The sequence below is a fragment of the Engystomops pustulosus genome, chromosome 4, assembly GCF_040894005.1.
Source record: "Engystomops pustulosus chromosome 4, aEngPut4.maternal, whole genome shotgun sequence".
NCBI lineage: Eukaryota > Metazoa > Chordata > Amphibia > Anura > Leptodactylidae > Engystomops > Engystomops pustulosus.
Genome location: NC_092414.1, coordinates 199,903,292 through 199,919,445, shown reverse-complemented (window position 1 = coordinate 199,919,445; position 16,154 = coordinate 199,903,292). Strand labels below are relative to the sequence as shown.

At 43.1% G+C, this 16,154-nt stretch overlaps 1 protein-coding gene across 3 annotated transcripts in view; it reads right to left on the bottom strand.

Moving 5' to 3' along the window:
• Window positions 1–16,154, bottom strand: part of EBF2 (EBF transcription factor 2) — a 99,714-nt gene that overhangs the window by 76,494 nt on the left and 7,066 nt on the right. For 2 of the 3 annotated variants that reach the window (XM_072149395.1, XM_072149396.1), the window contains exons 3-6: window positions 6,266–6,329; window positions 5,786–5,841; window positions 5,461–5,534; window positions 1,630–1,698 (exon numbers count right to left, since the gene is read on the bottom strand). In XM_072149395.1, the coding sequence (XP_072005496.1) occupies window positions 1,630–1,698; window positions 5,461–5,534; window positions 5,786–5,841; window positions 6,266–6,329 (263 nt within the window). Of the gene's footprint in view, window positions 1–1,629; window positions 1,699–2,604; window positions 2,855–5,460; window positions 5,535–5,785; window positions 5,842–6,265; window positions 6,330–16,154 lie in introns of those variants that run through there. The other variant, XM_072149397.1, reaches the window with a different exon arrangement.

Genomic DNA, 16,154 nt, shown 5'->3' with positions numbered 1-16,154 from the left:
ATTCTCAGCCACGGCGGAGGCCAGATGATGAGCGGGCGCAGCAGACGCTGGCATCCTACACCAACCTCACTGGGACGCCCTTGGCAGAAGAACATAAATCCCAGGCAGAGACGAGGCGCTTCCTAGCACAGACTCACTAGCCGCCTGGGGAATGTAGAAGCCCAGTTTCCAGCGAGGGAGGGGGTTTAGTCTACATTGTCATAGCCCTGAGCCATAACACGCATGAGACTGGAAGCCTATAGTAAAGCAAAATTCACATCCGACTCTTAGGCTGTAATTACCGGCAAGGAACACAGAGTAACAGGGGAGTATATTATCTGTACTCCGAGCACACACACATCCCATAATGGAGCCTCGCTCATAGTCATGTATGGTGGTGACGTGTAGTGCATGTATGGAGATGAGTGAAAATAAGGGGATCCCGATGATAAGAATTATCGCTATGCATGTGTTATACAGCGCCACTTTTATTTACAGGTAGTGTTTAGTATTGCAATTCTGACTTGATAACCTATATGCAATACCAGGCACAGCCTATAGACAACAGTGGCGCTGTTACAGACTTTTTTTCTAATTGTCCTAACTATCAGTTCTTTGCTTTTGAAGTGGACATTTATAGTAACCCCCAGTTCAAAAACACCCCACAAAGAGTATCTGTAAGGTATGGATGTAACAGCTACATCTGGGCACTATAGATGAAATAGAGCCCCAGCTATGTGCTATGTGCGGCCCCTCACAGGCAGGGGAGTAGATATAGGTGGGGGAATCCATCTGGTATTAGGCCCCAAATGGAGCTCCACCTGAGACCCAAAGTTTAAAGAGGTTGTATTGGATGAGACCCCATAGACAGAGGTTGTATAGGGTGAGAACCTATAGGCAGAAGTTGTACAGGGTGAGACCCCATAGACAGAGGTTGTATTGGGTGAGAACCTATAGGCAGAGTTTGTATAGGGTGAGACCCTATAGACACAGGTTGTATTGGGTGAGACCCTATAGACACAGGTTGTATTGGGTGAGACCCTATAGACACAGGTTGTATAGGGTGAGACCCTATAGGCAGAGGTTGTACAGGGTGAGACCTCATAGACAGAAGTTGTATAGGTTGAGACCCTATAGACACAGGTTGTATAGGGTGAGACCCTATAGACACAGGTTGTGGATGACACTAGTATAACAGAAGCACATGGGACTGTAGTTGGGGCCCCTGTTTTAGATGTTCCACATGGGACCCCGGAGAATTAGGGGCTGACTTTGCAGGTCAGTTTGGCTCTGGACAGCTTGTAATACGCCCTGTGGCTGGAGCTGACCCTCAGGGTGCTGGGTGCCCGGTCTCTCCTGGTAGGTGATGAGTGGGTGTGTGGTAGGTATCATGTGCTTACTCCGTGCCGGGATGGATATCCGCTGAAGCAATGGCTTTTGCAGATGAGGGAAGCAGATGGTCCCAGGAATGTACAGAGAGCTGTGGGCAGTGAAAGGTCTCACAAGACAACGGAGGAGTCCAGAATATTCATCAGGGCGGAGGAGAACACACCCTACAAGCAGCACAATGCAGCACAGCGGCCATACAGCCACCCATACAGACTGTAGGGACAGCATTATACATGTCTGATAACCAGCAACATGTCCTACCTGTCAATGATGACCGGGTCAGATGGGGTCTCATTCCGGTTACCACAGCTCTTCTTCTCACAACAGCGACTGAAACATAGAAAGAAAGACGGGTCAGATAAAAAGCAGCGGGCAGGAGTCCGGAGCCATAGTCAGTACTGAAATATAAAGTATCAGAGCACGAAGGGGGGTCATAGACACATACATGTGATGGATAATATTCAGGGGTCATTCCCCCCTTTTAGGCGCAAATCATGTGCAGCAGCAATGTTTCGGTGCACAACACTTTGGTACACCGAAATGTTGCTGTACATGAAATAAATTTAATTCGGAGCCTTTTCTGCCTTTCTTCATATACAGGCAGTCAAGATAGGGTCCATAGGTTTGTTCTTAAGTTGAATTTTTATACAAATCGAAACTGTATATTTTTTAATTGTAGTTGTAGACAATTTATAATTTTTTTTTGCCCCAGTGACAATTGCAGTTTAAAATTTTTTTGCTGTAATGGGACCAAGGATTATCAATAAAACATTATTACAAACACCTTACAGCTGATCATTGCAGTCTGGGACTATAGTAACATCCAGAGACTTCACCAGAGGTCACAGTGTGCAGAGGGGTCCGTCTGTAACTAGAGGTAGTCTGTAAGTCAGGTGTCCTTAAGTAGGGGACTGCCTGTACCTAAAAGAGGCTTTGCCAGGACCTGCGGGTGCTGCCCCCTCCTTATCCGGAGTTTGTATGGATTTCTTCTCTTAAGATAATAGATAGATGCTAGATAGTTTGATGATGACATAAAACATCATATACTGAATGCTACTATCACTCCCAGCATCCACTGATCAGCAGCCTATGGCGAATGTGATGACATAGCAGTGCTGAGCGGCAGACACACACGTCTCTGTACGCATTGCTCCGCACACGCACTCGGATCACCATCAGCCTTTGTGTCGCATTCTGCTCCTGCTGATTGCATAACAAAAGTGTGTAAATTCCCACCATCTGTCTGAGCATGACATGGTGACCGGCAGCAGCCGCCCGCCCGGGCCCAGCGCGAGCCCCAGCTGGGAGGATTGCAGGTTGTCAATGTCTCTCTTATTAAGCAGCTGTGGGGCTGACATTAGCCCCCATCAGTCTGCGACACATCACAATGCTCCATGAGGCCCACCAAGTCTGTCTGCTGGGTGACCTCACGTGTACCCATAGACATCACTTATTTAAAGGGGGTGACCAGGCTCTGGGGTTATGAACCAACTTTGGCAGAAACAGCAGTGCCCTTTATATTGCCAACAGCAACCAATCACAGACCGCCTTACATTTTTCAAATGTAGAATATTAAATAAAAGCTACTCTGTGATTGGAAAACTGAGAAACTGTTGATACTACCACATATCGACCAATCACAGCACAGCTTTCATTTGTCAAGAACAGAATATGATTTGAAAGCTGCTCTGTTAATGGTCGCTATGGACAGCAATAAAAGAATTTCAGTTTTTATAAATGTCCTCCAAAGTTTGCTATAAAAATCTGTAATAAAATCTTCCTTTTCTATGAGCCTGGACCCCAATTTAATCTCTGTCATGGGGCCCTTCATATATTACTGGTGTCTTCTAAGGTCGCAGTGGAGTGAGGCCTTTGAGGCCTAGTCACCATGACAGGCCTTGTACATCTTTTAGTTAATATTTGAGAGTATACAAGCGGTTAACACCCCCGTTTGCTCCTGCCGGTCTCCGGCGTCAGGACCTCAGTGTAACTTTTGAAGTTTTTCGTCTTCCTGATGAAATCGGTGACAATTTCATGATCCGCGATGAGACACAAGTCACTAATTGGGTGCAGTAACTAATTAGCCTTTTGTTCCTGGACTGAATCAGTAAGGAGTCAGGACTGAACAAGATGGCGGCGCGGTGTATAAATAGAGCGCTGATTAACTGAGCGCTGCCTGTCCTAAGAGGGAACGGGTAAATGATGTCTATCTACAAGCAGACGCTGAGGTGACCCCTAATGGAAGGAGCGCTAAAACCGGGAAATATATATAATAAGTGTAGTGTAGAACCCCTCATACACATCTGTGGGTAAGTATTGAGGTCAGGGTAGCTTTAATTCACAAATTTCGTTTAGTTACACGATGACATCCCTTCCTGGACACGTCTTGAAGATAATCCATCAACCCCCATGGTGGGAATGAAAGGGTTACAGAATCCCAATTTGCCTGATTGCGGTAATCTAAGTCTAAATTATAGGAAAATTAGAATTCAAAGTTAAAGTGTTAGAGTGAGATAAACAGGTAGCGTCCTGGGAAAAGCAGAACATATGGTCACCCTAAGCAGGAGAAGCTTTCATCTGTTCCCTGCTTCCCCCCATCTTTTACATTGCAGAATCTGAAATGAGGATGAGTAGACCTCGCTCATTGCCTTCAGGCAGCTACAAATCCAGGCAGGACACCCAGGCAGTGGGTGTAGAGGGTTATATGTTATTTATGTGTGTACGGAGGGCCACCTATGGCCTGTCGAGATGACTTTTTAGGGCACGTTAATATTTGATGAGAATAGAAGCTATTGATGGATTAGAATTGAGTGACTTCTTTGTGTCATCTCTAATCCATCATCGATGGTACCAATTCCAGGTCAACCAGTTGGTAGTATTTTGGCCAAGCCCTCACGGGTAGACCTGTGAGCTCAGGGTAATAGCTTTGTTACGCCTTTGTACCAGAAAAACAATACATTTGGTGCTGGCTAGACTCGGGTGTAGGATCTAAGAGTTATCTTTTGTAGTACACACCCGAAGTGTGATATCTCCTATCCTGACAGGGTCAGACCATTAGGACCCCAAGTAATTGGTAGAACAGGGAAATGAAAAGACCTCATCCATAAAGACCTCATTCATAAGGAAATATGAATGACTTCTAGGTGACTGCTGGTTGACTATGAGGGACATGGTTCTGCAAGTGCATTAGAGCTTCATTCCCTCAGGAGATGGAACTTTTAAGTTCTTTGGTGGGACAATGCCTGTAAATGTTATGGTCTCTACTGGAGGGTATAATAGTCACACATAGAAATAAGAAGCAGTGATACCATAGTCCAGAACAGTGAGTGAAGAAACAGGAACACAGCTAAGGGTCTGGCCAGGAGCAGGACAACATGTACCAACGAAAGACAGAGGACAAGACAAGAGCCAATGAGCAAGGCCAATGCCAATAAGGAGATCAAGATCAATTAGCACTGGAATACGAACTAGGAATGGCAATAGACCTCAAACAACAAGCATTGCATGGCAGGACAACATCCCATAAATAGGCCACCAGGCATGTGAGACCAGATGTCATACCAAGGGAGCGATGGTTCCAATTAATAGGACAACATCAGGAGACCACAGCCGCTGAGCAGGACTTGAAGCTGAAAGACGGCATGGTGGGTATAACACTTGAAAATTATTATTCAGTCTTCAAGTTCCAACCGAGTTATCATCTAAATCTTCCTAACGTTCTTATAACATATGAGGAAATGGGGTGATGGGTCTTCAACAGGAGATGGTTAGGCTTGATCACTAATGCTGACTCATCTACGTATACCATTAAAAAACAAGCTATGCAAGGGACAAACCAAGAAAATCCCACCATAAACTTGACATCTCTTGATGCTGTCTTATGGACAACCTCATCCACGTCCACAAGGTTCTGCAAAACATCTTGAATATCTTAGAATCAGTAATGGCCCAAGGCTCAGAAGAGATTCAAGATATTTTTGTAATTTTTACCTCCCAAACAACCTACCCCCTTAGGAAATGGATGGTTAGGTGGTAAAATCTACAAAATATGGTGAAAAGCAAATTAAAACTCCATCAGAGGGTGACTCTTACCTGCACATGACCTCGTGAGTGAGCAGAACGCGGCACATCTCTGGATTCTTATTTTGTCCTTCATATGCAATAGGCTGTAGGAAAGAGAATAGGTAGAAGATTACACACCAACTACTACATCGTATATCATGACTATATGTAATATTGGGCAGGACATAGGGACTATTCTTATCGAAAGTGTCTGATGGGCGGTTCATCCTATGATATTGATGCCAACCCTTACATCTATTCTTGATTGGAGACACTAAATGGTGCCATAAGGTAACGCCCAGTGGACACTTTGACAAAAAAACGATAATCCACCTCTGCGCCCAGTGGGACCTACCTGTTTGGTCACCGAATCAATTAGTCTCACGAAAAGATCCTGTTCGGTCCGGACACCTTAAAAGACAAAATTTGTAATGAGGAGCAGAAGAAGGAGCCACGACCACAGCTTATTGCTATATCCTAATCAGCTCCGCTACATCTGAATTATTGGAGCAAATTAAAAATTTGGGGTAAATTTGTGCGCTAGATTTATTATATGCTGGAAAGAGGGTTTGCTGGGGGGGGCTTGATATTTTAGGGATAGAATCAGCAAGCCAAGTGATAGATGGCATAAACTTTCCTAAAGTTTCCTATACTGATACTGTGCGTAGTTCAGACGGGAATTTTCGGTAGAGAAAATGTAATATATGATATATATTGGCTTTGTTTGCCATGTGGGTTATTAATAATAGGCCTATTATCTATGACATACTTATTATACATGAGATTATATACATACCCTATCTATATAGCAGGTGATATATATGTATGGACTCACCGTTGCTGTAGAGGAGCTGCAGCCGGTAATGGGTGCCATTGTTGGTTTTCTCCGTGCTCAGTTCCTTCATTACAACAAAGTGATATATAGACATTATAGTACACAGTATAGATCCTATAAGAAAACTCATCTGCATACAGAGAGAATTTCCTCATTAGTCTTATGTAATCAGCCCTGGATCAGTAATCAATAATCAATACCTCCTCCCCCTATACTATATCAGGGATCAATATGCTACATATCACGTATCATCCATTACCGGGGATATAGCAAAATTCTCCAGCTGTCACACAGGACAGTCCAGACGTACAGTCACTGCACCATAGGGAAGGTGAGATATATGGGAGTATTGTATATGCAGATAATATATGGGACAAGGCTTCAATGAGAACCACATGGACAAGAGTGATGGTCTTCATAGTGTTAATACAAAGGCGGCATTCACTGTATACATCACCGGCAGAGTGTATTATAGACTATTAACTCTAATATAGAGGCAACCCCCCACTCTTATACCATGTACATCTCTTTATAGTCTCATATCCCCCCACTCTTATACCATGTACATCTCTCTATAGTGTCATAACCCCCACTCTTATACTATGTACATCTCTCTATAGTCTCCTATCCCCCCACTCTTATACCATGTACATCTCTCTATAGTCTCCTATCCCCCCACTCTTATACCATGTACATCTCTCTATAGTCCCATATCCCCCCTACTCTTATACCATGTACATCTCTCTATAGTCTCATATCCCCCCACTCTTATACCATGTACATCTCTCTATAGTCCCATATCCCCCCTACTCTTATACCATGTACATCTCTCTATAGTCCCATATCCCCCCACTCTTATACCATGTACATCTCTCTATAGTCCCATATCCCCCCCACTCTTATACCATGTACATCTCTCTATAGTCTCATATCCCCCCACTCTTATACCATGTACATCTCTCTATAGTCTCATATCCCCCCACTCTTATACCATATACATCTCTCTATAGTCTCATATCCTCCCCACTCTTATACCATGTACATCTCTCTATAGTCTCATATCCCCCCACTCTTATACCATGTACATCTCTCTATAGTCTCATATCCCCCCACTCTTATACCATGTACATCTCTCTATAGTCTCCTATCCCCCCACTCTTATACCATGTACATCTCTCTATAGTCTCATATCCCCCCCACTCTTATACCATGTACATCTCTCTATAGTCTCATAGCCCCCCACTCTTATACCATGTACATCTCTCTATAGTCTCCTATCCCCCCACTCTTATACCATGTACATCTCTCTATAGTCTCATATTTCCCCCCCACTCTTATACCATGTACATCTCTCTATAGTCTCATATCCCCCACTCTTATACCATGTACATCTCTCTATAGTCTCATATCCCCCCCACTCTTATACCATGTACATCTCTCTATAGTCTCATATCCCCCCCACTCTTATACCATGTACATCTCTCTATAGTCTCATATCCCCCCACTCTTATACCATGTACATCTCTCTATAGTCTCATATCCCCCACTCTTATACCATGTACATCTCTCTATAGTCTCCTATCCCCCCACTCTTATACCATGTGCATCTCTCTATAGTCTCATATCCCCCCACTCTTATACCATGTACATCTCTCTATAGTCTCATATCCCCCCACTCTTATACCATGTACATCTCTCTATAGTCTCATATCCCCCCACTCTTATACCATGTACATCTCTCTATAGTCTCATATCCCCCCCCCACTCTTATACCATGTACATCTCTCTATAGTCTCATATCCCCCCACTCTTATACCATGTACATCTCTCTATAGTCTCATATCCCCCCACTCTTATACCATGTACATCTCTCTATAGACTCATATCCCCCCCACTCTTATACCATGTACATCTCTCTATAGACTCATATCCCCCCACTCTTATACCATGTACATCTCTCTATAGTCTCATATCGCCCCCACTCTTATACCATGTACATCTCTCTATAGTCTCATAACCCCCCACTCTTATACCATGTACATCTCTCTATAGTCTCATATCCCCCACTCTTATACCATGTACATCTCTCTATAGACTCATATCCCCCCACTCTTATACCATGTACATCTCTCTATAGTCTCATATCCCCCCACTCTTATACCATGTACATCTCTCTATAGTCTCATAGCCCCCCACTCTTATACCATGTACATCTCTCTATAGTCTCATATCCCCCCACTCTTATACCATGTACATCTCTCTATAGTCTCATATCCCCCCACTCTTATACCATGTACATCTCTCTATAGTCTCATAACCCCCCCACTCTTATACCATGTACATCTCTCTATAGTCTCATATTCCCCCACTCTTATACCATGTACATCTCTCTATAGTCTCATATTTCCCCCCCACTCTTATACCATGTACATCTCTCTATAGTCTCATATCCCCCCACTCTTATACCATGTACATCTCTCTATAGTCTCATATCCCCCACTCTTATACCATGTACATCTCTCTATAGACTCATATCCCCCCACTCTTATACCATATACATCTCTCTATAGTCTCCTATCCCCCCACTCTTATACCATGTACATCTCTCTATAGTCTCATATCCCCCCCACTCTTATACCATGTACATCTCTGTATAGTCTCATATCCCCCCACTCTTATACCATGTACATCTCTCTATAGTCTCATATCCCCCACTCTTATACCATGTACATCTCTCTATAGTCTCATACCCCCCCCACACACTTATACCATATACATCTCTCTATAGCAGTGATGGCGAACCTTTTAGAGGCCGAGTGCCCAAACTACAACAAAGACCCGCTTAGTTATCGCAAAGTGCCAACACAGAAATTTAATTTGTAATTTATAACTCTACTCTTTTACAGTTTTCATTGATACCAGCACCTGAGGACACCAATAAAGCAGAAAATAGTCCCAGGTAGAGCTGTCACTTTAAAATACCTCTGTGCACAGCAAGTCCTGGGCTGTCTGGGACTGCAGGAAGATACCAGGAGTCATCTTTGGTGATGGCCTGAGTGCCCACAGAAAGGGCTCCGAGTGCCACCTCTGGCACCAGTGCCATAGGTTAGCCATCACTGCTCTATAGTCTCATATCCCCCACTCTTATACCATGTACATCTCTCTATAGTCTCATACCCCCCCACACACTTATACCATATACATCTCTCTATAGTCTCATATCCCCCACTCTTATACCATGTACATCTCTCTATAGTCTCCTATCCCCCCACTCTTATACCATGTACATCTCTCTATAGTCTCATAACCCCCCCACTCTTATACCATGTACATCTCTCTATAGTCTCATATCCCCCCCACTCTTATACCATGTACATCTCTCTATAGTCTCATACCCCCCCACTCTTCTACCATGTACATCTCTCTATAGTTTCATATCCCCCACTCTTCTACCATGTACATCTCTCTATAGTCTCATATCCCCCCCACTCTTTTACCATGTACATCTCTCTATAGTCTCCTATCCCCCACTCTTATACCATGTACATCTCTCTATAGTCTCCTATCCCCCACTCTTATACCATGTACATCTCTCTATAGACTCATATCCCCCCCACTCTTATACCATGTACATCTCTCTATAGACTCATATCCCCCCACTCTTATACCATGTACATCTCTCTATAGTCTCATATCCCCCACTCTTATACCATATACATCTCTCTATAGTCTCATATCCCCCCCCACTCTTATACCATGTACATCTCTCTATAGTCTCATATCCCCCCCACTCTTATACCATGTACATCTCTCTATAGACTCATATCCCCCCACTCTTATACCATGTACATCTCTCTATAGACTCATATCCCCCCACTCTTATACCATGTACATCTCTCTATAGACTCATATCCCCCCACTCTTATACCATGTACATCTCTCTATAGACTCATATCCCCCCACTCTTATACCATGTACATCTCTCTATAGTCTCATATCCCCCCACTCTTATACCATGTACATCTCTCTATAGTCTCCTATCCCCCCACTCTTATACCATGTACATCTCTCTATAGTCTCATATCCCCCCACTCTTATACCATGTACATCTCTCTATAGACTCATATCCCCCCCACTCTTATACCATGTACATCTCTCTATAGACTCATATCCCCCCACTCTTATACCATGTACATCTCTCTATAGTCTCATATCGCCCCCACTCTTATACCATGTACATCTCTCTATAGTCTCATATCCCCCCACTCTTATACCATGTACATCTCTCTATAGTCTCATATCCCCCCCACTCTTATACCATATACATCTCTCTATAGTCTCATATCGCCCCCACTCTTATACCATGTACATCTCTCTATAGACTCACATCCCCCCACTCTTATACCATGTACATCTCTCTATAGTCTCCTATCCCCCCACTCTTATACCATGTGCATCTCTCTATAGTCTCCTATCCCCCCACTCTTATACCATGTACATCTCTCTATAGTCTCATAACCCCCACTCTTATACCATGTACATCTCTCTATAGACTCATATCCCCCCACTCTTATACCATGTACATCTCTCTATAGTCTCATATCCCCCCACTCTTATACCATGTACATCTCTCTATAGTCTCCTATCCCCCCACTCTTATACCATGTACATCTCTCTATAGACTCATATCCCCCCACTCTTATACCATGTACATCTCTCTATAGACTCATATCCCCCCACTCTTATACCATGTACATCTCTCTATAGTCTCATAACCCCCACTCTTATACCATGTACATCTCTCTATAGACTCATATTCCCCCACTCTTATACCATGTACATCTCTCTATAGTCTCATATCCCCCCACTCTTATACCATGTACATCTCTCTATAGTCTCCTATCCCCCCACTCTTATACCATGTACATCTCTCTATAGTCTCATATCCCCCCACTCTTATACCATGTACATCTCTCTATAGACTCATATCCCCCCACTCTTATACCATGTACATCTCTCTATAGACTCATATCCCCCCACTCTTATACCATGTACATCTCTCTATAGTCTCATAACCCCCACTCTTATACCATGTACATCTCTCTATAGTCTCCTATCCCCCCCTCTTATACCATGTACATCTCTCTATAGTCTCCTATCCCCCCACTCTTATACCATGTACATCTCTCTATAGTCTCATATCCCCCCACTCTTACACCATGTACATCTCTCTATAGACTCATATCCCCCCACTCTTATACCATGTACATCTCTCTATAGTCTCATAACCCCCACTCTTATACCATGTACATCGCTCTATAGTCTCATATCCCCCCACTCTTATACCATGTACATCTCTCTATAGTCTCCTATCCCCCCACTCTTATACTATGTACATCTCTCTATAGTCTCATATCCCCCCCACTCTTATACCATGTACATCTCTCTATAGTCTCCTATCCCCCCACTCTTATACCATGTACATCTCTCTATAGTCTCATAACCCCTCACTCTTATACCATGTACATCTCTCTATAGTCTCATATCCCCCCACTCTTATACCATATACATCTCTCTATAGTCTCCTATCCCCCACTCTTATACCATGTACATCTCTCTATAGTCTCACATCCCCCCCACTCTTATACCATGTACATCTCTTTATAGTCTCATATCCCCCCCACTCTTATACCATGTACATCTCTCTATAGTCTCATACCCCCCCCACTCTTATACCATGTACATCTCTCTATAGTCTCCTATCCCCCCACTCTTATACCATGTACATCTCTCTATAGTCTCATATCCCCCCCACTCTTATACCATGTACATCTCTCTATAGTCTCATACCCCCCCCACTCTTATACCATGTACATCTCTCTATAGTCTCCTATCCCCCCACTCTTATACCATATACATCTCTCTATAGTCTCCTATCCCCCACTCTTATACCATGTACATCTCTTTATAGTCTCATATCCCCCCACTCTTATACCATGTACATCTCTCTATAGTCTCATACCCCCCCCCCCACTCTTATACCATGTACATCTCTCTATAGTCTCCTATCCCCCCACTCTTATACCATGTACATCTCTCTATAGTCTCATACCCCCCCCACTCTTATACCATGTACATCGCTCTATAGTCTCATATCCCCCCCCTCTTATACCATGTACATCTCTCTATAGTCTCATACCCCCCCCCCCACTCTTTTACCATGTACATCTCTCTATAGTCTCATAACCCCCCACTCTTATAACATGTACATCTCTCTATAGTCTCATAACCCCCCACTCTTATACCATGTACATCTCTCTATAGTCTCCTATCCCCCCACTCTTATACCATGTACATCTCTCTATAGTCTCATATCCCCCACTCTTATACCATGTACATCTCTCTATAGTCTCATATCCCCCACTCTTATACCATGTACATCTCTCTATATTCTCATATCCCCCCACTCTTATACCATGTACATCTCTCTATAGACTCATATCCCCCCACTCTTATACCATGTACATCTCTCTATAGACTCATATCCCCCCACTCTTATACCATATACATCTCTCTATAGTCTCCTATCCCCCCACTCTTATACCATGTACATCTCTCTATAGTCTCCTATCCCCCCACTCTTATACCATATACATCTCTCTATAGTCTCCTATCCCCCCACTCTTATACCATATACATCTCTCTATAGTCTCCTATCCCCCACTCTTATACCATGTACATCTCTCTATAGTCTCCTATCCCCCCACTCTTATACTATGTACATCTCTCTATAGTCTCATATCCCCCACTCTTATACCATGTACATCTCTCTATAGTCTCCTATCCCCCCACTCTTATACTATGTACATCTCTCTATAGTCTCATATCCCCCCCACTCTTATACCATGTACATCTCTCTATAGTCTCATATCCCCCCACTCTTATACCATGTACATCTCTCTATAGTCTCATATCCCCCAACTCTTATACCATGTACATCTCTCTATAGTCTCATATCCCCCCACTCTTATAACATGTACATCTCTCTATAGTCTCATATCCCCCCACTCTTATACCATGTACATCTCTCTATAGTCTCCTATCCCCCCACTCTTATACCATGTACATCTCTCTATAGTCTCATATCCCCCCACTCTTATACCATATACATCTCTCTATAGTCTCATATCCCCCCACTCTTATACCATGTATATCTCTCTATAGTCTCATATCCCCCCCACTCTTATACCATGTACATCTCTCTATAGTCTCATATCCCCCCACTCTTATACCATGTACATCTCTCTATAGTCTCCTATCCCCCCACTCTTATACCATGTACATCTCTCTATAGTCTCCTATCCCCCCCACTCTTATACCATGTACATCTCTCTATAGTCTCATAACCCCCACTCTTATACCATGTACATCTCTCTATAGTCTCATATCCCCCCCACTCTTATACCATGTACATCTCTCTATAGACTCATATCCCCCCACTCTTATACCATGTACATCTCTCTATAGTCTCATAACCCCCACTCTTATACCATGTACATCTCTCTATAGTCTCATATCCCCCCACTCTTATACCATGTACATCTCTCTATAGACTCATATCCCCCCACTCTTATACCATGTACATCTCTCTATAGTCTCATATCCCCCCACTCTTATACCATGTACATCTCTCTATAGTCTCATATCCCCCCACTTATACCATGTACATCTCTCTATAGTCTCATATCCCCCCCACTCTTATACCATGTATATCTCTCTATAGACTTATATCCCCCCACTCTTATACCATGTACATCTCTCTATAGTCTCCTATCCCCCCCCCCACTCTTATACCATGTACATCTCTCTATAGTCTCCTATCCCCCCCACTCTTATACCATGTACATCTCTCTATAGTCTCATATCCCCCCCACTCTTATACCATGTACATCTCTCTATAGACTCATATCCCCCCACTCTTATACCATGTACATCTCTCTATAGTCTCATATCCCCCCACTCTTATACCATGTACATCTCTCTATAGTCTCATATCCCCCACTCTTATACCATGTACATCTCTCTATAGTCTCATATCCCCCCACTCTTATACCATGTACATCTCTCTATAGTCTCATAACCCCCACTCTTATACCATGTACATCTCTCTATAGTCTCATATCCCCCCACTCTTATACCATGTACATCTCTCTATAGTCTCCTATCCCCCCACTCTTATACCATATACATCTCTCTATAGTCTCATATCCCCCCACTCTTATACCATATACATCTCTCTATAGTCTCATATCCCCCCACTCTTATACCATGTACATCTCTCTATAGTCTCATATCCCCCCACTCTTATACCATGTACATCTCTCTATAGTCTCCTATCCCCCCACTCTTATACCATGTACATCTCTCTATAGTCTCATATCCCCCCACTCTTATACCATGTACATCTCTCTATAGACTCATATCCCCCCACTCTTATACCATGTATATCTCTCTATAGTCTCATATCCCCCCCACTCTTATACCATGTACATCTCTCTATAGTCTCATAACCCCCACTCTTATACCATGTATATCTCTCTATAGTCTCATATCCCCCCACTCTTATACCATGTACATCTCTCTATAGTCTCATATCCCCCCACTCTTATACCATGTACATCTCTCTATAGTCTCATATCCCCCCAACTCTTATACCATGTACATCTCTCTATAGTCTCATATCCCCCCACTCTTATACCATGTACATCTCTCTATAGTCTCATATTCCCCCACTCTTATACCATGTACATCTCTCTATAGTCTCCTATCCCCCCCACTCTTATACCATGTACATCTCTCTATAGTATCATATCCCCCCCACTCTTATACCATGTACATCTCTCTATAGTATCATATCCCCCCCACTCTTATACCATGTACATCTCTATATAGTCTCCTATCCCCCCCACTCTTATACCATGTACATCTCTCTATAGTCTCCTATCCCCCCCACTCTTATACCATGTACATCTCTCTATAGTCTCCTATTGTCCCCTATAGGCTCACAGGCCATTCTACTCTTTGTAATACATACAGCTGACTATATAGTCTTAGACATTATACTCTCTATATCAGTGATGCTGAACCTTTTAGAGACCGAGTGCCCAAACCACAACCAAGACCCACTAATTTATCGCAAAGTGTGATTTATACTCCCTTCTCTGTCACAGCTTTCATTGATACCGGCACCTGAGGACACCAATAAAGCAGAAAGTACAAGAAATTTGGATGATTATTGTAGCTTCCCAGAAACAGGAAGAACTGTCAGGGCCGGAGCAGGAGCTTCAATGATAATCCAGATCTGTCCACATCTTCCCACTCCTCCAGTAGTCCCAGGTAGTCCTGTCACATTATTATAGCTTTATGGACAGCAAGTCCTGGGCTGTCTGGGACTGCAGGAAGATAATGGGAGACCTCTCTGGTGATGTCCTGGGTGCCCACAGAAAGGGCACTGAGTGCCACCTCTGGCACCCGTGCTATAGGTTCGCCACCACTTCTCTATATCATCCTATGGTTTATTCCATATACAGATATATATATATATATATATATATATATATATATATGATTATATGTAATATAAACCACCTCTATATCATACGCATCTCTCTATAGACTCTTACACTATCCTCTATGGATCACATACCTCTCTCTATAGTCTTTTAGGCCATTTTGTTCTCTATACAACATCCTACTTTTTATAAATCATAGACATCATAAAAAGCTTTCACCTATGCTACTGTCTATACCGTATACAGTGCGCCATAGTGTTATAGACCATCCTACTCTCCATACCAGATCTATCTCTCTATGAACTCTCTGATTATAC